This window comes from Triticum urartu, chromosome 1, assembly GCF_003073215.2.
Source record: "Triticum urartu cultivar G1812 chromosome 1, Tu2.1, whole genome shotgun sequence".
Classification (NCBI taxonomy): domain Eukaryota; kingdom Viridiplantae; phylum Streptophyta; class Magnoliopsida; order Poales; family Poaceae; genus Triticum; species Triticum urartu.
The window spans coordinates 532,303,001-532,310,805 of NC_053022.1; the positions used below are offsets into that span (position 1 = coordinate 532,303,001).

General features: G+C 48.1%; 2 protein-coding genes across 5 annotated transcripts; one reads left to right on the forward strand and one right to left on the reverse strand.

The window, feature by feature from the left end:
• Positions 1–6: 6 nt before the first annotated feature.
• On the reverse strand, positions 7–2,613 carry LOC125537755 (beta-galactosidase 8-like). Of its 4 annotated transcripts, none has more exons than XM_048701077.1 (6): positions 2,228–2,613; positions 2,005–2,118; positions 1,170–1,365; positions 541–629; positions 353–433; positions 7–251 (listed from the first exon to the last, which is right to left on the reverse strand). In XM_048701077.1, the coding sequence occupies exons 1-6, from the start codon at positions 2,600–2,602 to the stop codon at positions 87–89; spliced, it is 1,020 nt and encodes a 339-aa protein (XP_048557034.1). In that variant the 5' UTR covers positions 2,603–2,613; the 3' UTR covers positions 7–86. The 4 variants fall into 4 exon arrangements, 1 of the variants encoding a protein (XP_048557034.1); XR_007296076.1 differs by having other exon boundaries at positions 171–251; positions 353–441; XR_007296078.1 differs by lacking the exon at positions 7–251 and having other exon boundaries at positions 352–441; positions 541–640.
• A 3,569-nt stretch (positions 2,614–6,182) lies between these two features.
• On the forward strand, positions 6,183–7,338 carry LOC125537775 (cytosolic sulfotransferase 12-like). The gene has a single exon (XM_048701090.1). The coding sequence runs from the start codon at positions 6,218–6,220 to the stop codon at positions 7,238–7,240; it is 1,023 nt and encodes a 340-aa protein (XP_048557047.1). The 5' UTR covers positions 6,183–6,217; the 3' UTR covers positions 7,241–7,338.
• The last annotated feature ends 467 nt before the right edge of the window (positions 7,339–7,805 follow it).

Sequence of the window (7,805 nt, forward strand, 5' to 3'; positions counted from 1 at the left end):
TTTCGATGTTGTATGAAATTTCACCACTACCATGCCTAGTAAGTATGCAAAATTACAGTTATACCCTAAATAACTTTGTACATAATCTATAGAATAAGTAATAAATTTAGCAGACAATAATAAGTGGTAAAAATTATGAGAAGGGAAACTGCGTACAGAACAATGTCATTCCCCAGATATCGTCTGGCCAACTGAACAAGGTAATGAAGGTAATTCTTGTCATCTCCAAATGAACCAAATTCATTTTCAATCTGCTAGACAGGGGAAAAAGATTAGTTACTTGTTAGCAGGATAAAACAGAAACGAAAATGGATATGAAGTGGTTAACCGATTTAAACCATGATTGACTTGCCTGCACCATGATAATTGGACCTCCATTCTCGTATAACAGTGGTGCTACTTTTGGGAGCAAGACTCTCCACCATCTCTCTACCTATAGAACTAGCTAACCTTGGTCAAAATAGCTCCAGAAAATCCCAAAGCAATGATGGCAGTATCATACATAAAACCCTGAAATTGGTGATGTTTTGGGCAGCTTACCAAGGAAAGATAGGTTGCGTCTGATGATCGTAGTTTAAGGGCTGGTTCTATGGTGAGCAACCATGGTGGAAATCCCCCTAAATCCCATTCTGCATAACAGCTTCAAGAATTCATAGATCACATCGGCAAAAAGCTCAACTGAAGGGCATGAACTATCACAACCCAATCAACTCCAAATTCTGAAACTATATGGAATCTGTACTAATACAAAGAATTTCTGAACCGGGCATAACAAGTTCAGAACTAATCGTAGTAAATCATAGCATGAGAAAATGATGGTTTCTGTTCTTGATCAAGTGGAAGCATTTTACTCTTTGCTTCATCAGAGAGGGTCACAGAAAACATCTGACATGAGGACCGACTGTAGACACTACGACTATTGTTAGTCCTTTGACTTTTACAGGGTTATTTTGTAAGTAAAAGAGCTAGAAGGCCTTATCAGACATAAAACCAGCAGACTATGAAATACATATTTCAGAGGAAGAAGGGGTGACTATTTCGATTATTTAGAATATTTGTCCGAAGTTTATAAGTCTGCTTAGCCATGTCTTTAGTATTCTCAGTACACAGATACAATTATCTTGATAGTCATATTGACATGCTGAAATTTCAATAAGCTATGAAATTACCTCCACAAATATATGGACCTACACGAAGCATGACGAGCATTTCTAATTCTTGAGCAAGTCTTAGATACGATTCAATGTCAGCGAAGCCCTTGAATTCCCAGCTCTGTGGTTCCGGCTCGTGCAAATTCCAAGGAACATATGTTTGGATTGTGTTCAGGCCTAGTGCCTTAGCCCTTAAAAGGCGATCTTTCCAGTACTGCACACAGAGAATGCAACGTGCATGTAAGCTCGCAATAAGATATCTGGAAGAACATAAGCTTATAAATGGGCCATGGTCTCTAGATACAAACCCAGATAACAGAAACATTTATTTCCCTATCAATAAAGAAAAATCATCTCGGATAGCTTATTCAGTCATTTTATAAGCTGGGTGTAGCAAAAAATAGACTGCAAGTATGACAAAAAAAAAGCTACTCCCTCTGATCCATATTAATTGCTAAACCAGCAACAATTAATATGGATCGGAGGTAGTAAACTATTCCAAAGAGAAGTCGCAATTTCATCAATCAATCACAGCCATGCAAGCTCAAGGTCACCCGATTTGTTGAATACAGTCTGTAAACTAGTAGTAGTACCGAATTTCTGAAATGCACCAAAATTCTGTGCGAACATGTACAGAATTCAATTTCTGTCAGAACTAAACCTACAACACATGTACAGAACTGACTGAATTCGTGATTACTGATACTCTGGAATGCGCCAAAACCACCAATCTATCAGTCGAACCTCACTTGTCATCGCGAATTAACTGAGTGAACCACTCCACTCCAGGCTCTCTAGCAGATTGCATTGACATGTACAGTAATACCAGTTGGAAGAGGGGGGATTTATTCACCTCGGGGACAATGCGGAAGTAGTGCACGTCGCCGCCGACGATCTGGAACGGCGCCCCGTCCTTCCAGAAGGCGTCGTCCTCGATCCAGAACCTCCTCGGAGCCTCGCCGTGGACCTGGCGACACCCGCACCGCACGGCGAGTCAAGCGCCACCAAGACCAAATCAATCCAAATCCCGAACAAGCGAAGGATCGGTCGACGCGAGGGAGAGCGCGCGCGCGTACCGTGGATGCGAGCGCGGAGCACAGCGACAGCGCGAGGAGAAGAGAGAGCCCCCCGAAGCCTCCGGCGGAGGCCATTGCTTGGCCCCAGTGGACTCTGCTCGACTGCTCGCCCGCTGCTGCTGCTGAATTAGTGGATTCTTTCCAGCTCGTGCCGCGCGGAAGCGTGAGGCGCTGGGTGGCGGCTCGGTTCGGCCACGGGCACGGGGAGGAGGCGCCCGCGGCCGCGTGCGCCGGAGTGATGGCGGTCGCCGGCGCTGAGGTGGTAGGTAGGGGAGGGGAGGGGAGGGGCGCGGCTGCGGTTGCCTGACGCTGACGGAGAAGCGGACTGGCACTTCGGTCTTCCGGGTTCCGGCCGCTGTTGTTCTGCTCTGTCATTTTCTTCAGTATAATAAATAAACTGTTGTGCTGTGTCGTTGCCTGGTGGGAGATGCTGTTTATCCAGATTTTCAGATTCTTTCGTATATCGACGACGTGACGGCACCTCAACTTTTTATTTACTGTCCCTCAAAAAAAATTTTTACTAAACTATGAGCCGCGATAAACCGGAAATCCAGTTTGGGTCTGGGAGCATCGTGCAAAAAAATCCCAACGAAATTTAAATTTTTATGTATTAACTAGCATCCAAATGCTACCTGCAAAGTTTTAGGTAAAAGAGTTGAACATTTTGGGCTATGAAAAAAAACAAATTAAACACTAAATGTTACCCAAAAATGTCAACCCAAATTTGTGTTTCACCGACGAAACAATACTGCTCCATTTCACATGAGAATTGTCTAGCATGCTTGCAACATTTACACGAACATCCACACAAAAGATAGAATTTTAAAAAACATTTTACCACTTTTGTTTAGGTGTTGTTTATCTGGGAGGCAAAACGCCTCCCCGAGACTAAGTTGCTTTTTTATGCACGTTGAAATGTGTGGGCATTCCACCTAAATATTTACGGACAATAATTAGACATGAGTTGTTTATTTTATTTCATTTTACATTTTTTTTGACGTTTACAAAAAAATATTTTGGAGGACGGAGCAAATGCTCCCGGAGCCGAATTGAATATCCAAAGATGAGACTGAATTGAATATCGGTTGATATACTGCCTGCAGTACCATAAGAAAAATAACTATTCACAAAAGAAAAGTACCATACGAAAATTGAAGGCTTCGACTTTAGCATTGCATGCGAGAGGCCGATGATAGAAGGCTTCGACTTTTAGTCGGCGGCACTTGAGTTACTCCAATGAAATTGGTGCTATTACTATAAATTCACTGTTCATGTTCTTCTACTTTTAAAAAAATTCCATGCAATACACAATGGGCGAAAAGATGAGCTCAACCATATTGAGATGAAGCTCACACTCAACAATTATTTATGAATTTCCTTCACATATATTCTTATAAAGATGTTTAAACATGGTTGGCACTACTACTAAGTAAGATAATTAACTGATAATTAACTTTAATTGGTCATGTACAAAATAAACAGTGAAGATTTTTTTTTGCGGGGAAACAGTGAAGATTAAACATGGCATAACTAAAAAAAATTAAACATGGCAAGACGCGCTAGTAGACGCAGCTGGCGAGTAATGCTACATATTCGGATGCTTACTGTTTTTTTTAGCATCAACAACTTTATTTCTCATAGAATAGACATATCATTTACAACTCAAAGGAAGAATAAAATCAAGGCTATTAGGCCTTATACAATGGTGAGTGCCTTAGACACAGGTGCTTAAGGAGAGAGAACAGCTTGGGTCGCAAAAAAAAAAGTTGTCTTGCAATGCGGAGTGCTTAGGGCCTGTTTGGTTTCAATAAGTCACCCGACTTATAAGTCAAGTGACTTAAAACCAGTGACTTATAAGTCACGCCTGTTTGATTGTCACCTGACTTATAAGTCACCTGAGCACACCTTCCCACCTTATTTTTTATATAAAGATGGTGGGACACATGCAAAAGGGGTGACTTATAAGTTTTAAGTTAGGGTGAAGCAACTTATGACTTATAAGTTGGGGTGACTTATAAATTGAGTCTGTTTGGTAAAATAAGTCACTTTTTACACTTTTTGATTTATAAGTTGGTGACTTATTTAGAACCAAACAGGGCCTTAGCATAGATGCTTGAGTTGCTTTAATACTCACGTAGCACCTAGCCTGGCACCTGCGTAGCGCCTGCTTAGCCTGGCACCTGCTACTATTTGAAGCTTCGCTGGATGTGAAGGGGGCATTTATTTTTGCAAGCACCGGCTGGCACCGGGAGCAAAACTTTGCTTCTACCTACCAATCTCAAGAAAAAAACCCGGGTTTTTCTCTCTAGCGCCTGTCTAGGCACCTGCCATTGCACAGGGCCTTAGTCTCCCAAAAAAGGGTTACGGGTTTTTACGGGTTGATTAGATGTGGTTTAGTATACATGGAACCGTATGTAAAATTCGTGTAACTGAACGTAGGTCTAGTATTTTTTGTGTCATATGGGCGCTAGCTAGCCCCCGTTATATACCTAGGCATATCTTGGGCCGGGCCAAAAAAAGCCTAGTGCTGAAAAACCAGGCCCAAGCTTGGCCTAGCCTGATTGTCAGGCCTACTGAATCGGGCCTGAGCCTGGAAAAGCCTGACACGTCCCGATCGGCCCGGCCTGACTACAGCTAAAATCTTGTTTTTTCGCTAGCCCGAGCTCGGCCTAACCTGCCCATCGGTCTCAACTTTCAGCCCGAGCCCGGCCCGTTGACACACTCGGGCTCAGCCCGATCCAGGATTTTCGGGCCAGGTCGTCCGAGCCGGGCTGTCCATGGCCAGGTATAGCCCTAGTACGTGCCCGTATCCCATCTCTGCATTTGGCCATTAGGGCATCTCCAAGGTGAACTCTCAAATCGTCTGCATACGACTGGACTGCACGGTCCGGATGTGTTTTTTCATCCAACAGGGGTCTGTATAGGTCCACCGAGCGGTCTGGACGCATTTTTTCTCACAAATTAGAAGCAAAGTTGGGAGGCTTTGTGGGAGACCGGACAATAGTCACATAGGACTCCGACACCCCAGGCCCATTAAAATCCCCCTCATGGTCCCATTATCTTCTAATCCGTCCCATTTGACCTTGCTTTGCATCCGCACCTCCTCCGATGACCACGCCGTTATACCTCTCCGTCCGCCGCTCAGCCGGACGTCCGCAATCAGCATCGACACGCCCGCTCGCCTTTTACGACGACGTCGTCCACCCAGGACCTGTCTGCATCCAGGTACACTCCGTCCCCCTGTTGATAACGTCCATGGCGGACACCATGCCCGGCAAGTGTTCAGTCAAATGTCATTGAGCTAATTTTTGAACACCATGTCGTTTTTTTAGAGTACAAAGGATGACGGGTACTCGACCAGGGATGATGAGTTGTTGTGCCATGCGTGATTGGCCGCATCCGTGGATTTTGTAGGCAGGAGCAGAAGGACGCTCTTCTGGCAGCGCATGCATGGTTCGTTTCACGCACGAAAGCACATTGCGTCCTATGACATGCACATCATCCATGATCACAATGTGAAGTCGTTATCGTATCGGTGGTACACCATCCAGACCACCTTCACCAAGTTTTGTGACGCGATTGCTCGGCTGGAGGCAAGGTGGCCATTGCGTGCTGCAGCAGAGGGGATCGAGTTTTGCTTCTTTTTGCTCAACTTATTAACTGAATCATCCATTCACTCAATTTTTGTCTACACATAGATACACTGTCACCAATAATACACCTAATTAACTCACCTGACGTGATTGGCTGGAAATACTTGACTGGTGATTCTTTATGGAGACATGACGAATAATTCCTGCGCTGATCAGACAGCCCGGAGCACTTCCAACTTTCATTTTGTTATATACAGTATCTTTCTCCATAAACTATTACTGTATATCTCCAAGGATCTCGTGAGTCTCGTGGCAACTAAACTAATAGAGCAAATGCAGCTACAAATATACGTACACACCGTGGTTGCTTGGCACAGGCAGCAGCACGGCGCGACCGATGGCCGCATCGATCGGAGACGACGACCTGGCCGAGCCCATCGTGGTCTCCTCGCTCCCGCTGGAGACACGGTTCCTGCCGCTCCAGCTCCGGCAGCACGGCGGCTTCTGGTTCCCTGAGACGATCCTCCCGGGCATCGCGGCAGTGCGTGCGCGGTTCGCGCCCAGGCCGTCGGACGTCTTCCTCGCTAGCTTCCCCAAGTCCGGCACCACCTGGCTCAAGGCGCTCGCCTTCGCCACGGCCCACCGTGCCGACCACCCGCCGCGCGCCCCCGACCACCCCCTCCGCCTCCGCAACCCCCACGACTGCGTCGAGTTCCTCGAGGTGCCCTACGCGCTTGATCCGACGGCCGACGCCTTTGCGGCGCTCCCTTCGCCGCGCGTGATCGCCACCCACATGCCCTACCCCCTCTTACCAGAGCGGGTCACGGCGGAGGGCGCCGGCTGCAAGGTCGTGTACGTCTGCCGCGACCCCAAGGACGCCTTCGTCTCCATGTGGCTGTTCGCCAAGAAGACGGCGGCGGCCGCTGCAGCCGAGGCCGCCAACGACGACGAACCGCGGCCAGTGCCAACTCCGTTCAGTATGGAGGAGGCCTTCGAGCTGTTCTGCGACGGTCGATGCCCCGCCGGCCCGCAGTGGCCCCACGTCTCGAGCTATTGGGAGGGTAGCCAGAGGCGGCCGGAGAAGGTGCTCTTCCTCCGGTACGAGGAGATGCTGCGGGACCCGGTGGGCAACGTGAGGAAGCTGGCGGAGTTCATGGGGTGCGCGTTCTCCGAGGAAGAGGAGGCCGCGGGGGTGGCGCGGGACATCGTCGAGCTCTGCAGCATCGACGCCCTGAAGAACATGGAGGTGAACCAGAGTGGTGCTCAGGAGTACGTCAAGAACGAGGCCTTCTTTCGGAAGGGGGTCGCCGGAGACTGGAGCAACCACATGACGCCGGCGATGGCGGCGCGGCTGGACGGTATCGTCGAGGACGCACTGCAAGGGTCAGGGTTCGCCTTTGCTGCTGCTGAGTCCACCTGAGCCGCCGGCCGCCGTGCCTACCTATATGTACACATGCACGCCGATGCCGGTTGTGGATGCATCCATACGTAAACTATTGGATAGGTCAATCTTCTATACTTAGAGCATCTCCAACAGGCGGCGCCGAACGCGCCGCGCGCAAAAAACAGCTTATAGCGCGCGCACAGCGCTGGCTCCAGCAGCCGCGCTAAAATGCAGCGCGCGCCGCTCCAGTAGCACGCAAAAATGCAGCACGCGCAACACTCGTACAAACAACATATGCATTCGAAAACAGAAGCAAAAAGATCAAAACAAACAAAAATAAATAGTTCAATTTCGTTTATTACAACTCAAACAAACAGTTTATCGTTCAATACAACAAATAGTGCAATTAAACACAACAAATAGTTCAACAATACAATAACGAACGCACAAATCATGATGCTCTTTGTCGTCCATTCCATGCGCGCGTGGGGCAGGGATAGGCCGGAGAAGCACCGGAACGGTCACCGGGTGGCGCGGCTGGATGGGGGGGGGGGGGGGGGGGGGGGGGGGGGGGGGGGGGGGGGGGGGGGGGGGGGGGGGG

Coding starts and splice junctions, on each gene's coding strand:
- LOC125537755 (XM_048701077.1), bottom strand. CDS start 2,602: ATGACAGAGCAGAACAACAGCGGCCGGAACCCGGAAGACCGAAGTGCC. Junction 630..1,169: donor AGGTCCATATATTTGTGGAG/GTAATTTCATAG, acceptor GCTGTTATGCAG/AATGGGATTTAGGGGGATTT. Junction 252..352: donor GTCCAATTATCATGGTGCAG/GCAAGTCAATCA, acceptor CCTGTCTAGCAG/ATTGAAAATGAATTTGGTTC.
- LOC125537775 (XM_048701090.1), top strand. CDS start 6,218: ATGGCCGCATCGATCGGAGACGACGACCTGGCCGAGCCCATCGTGGTC.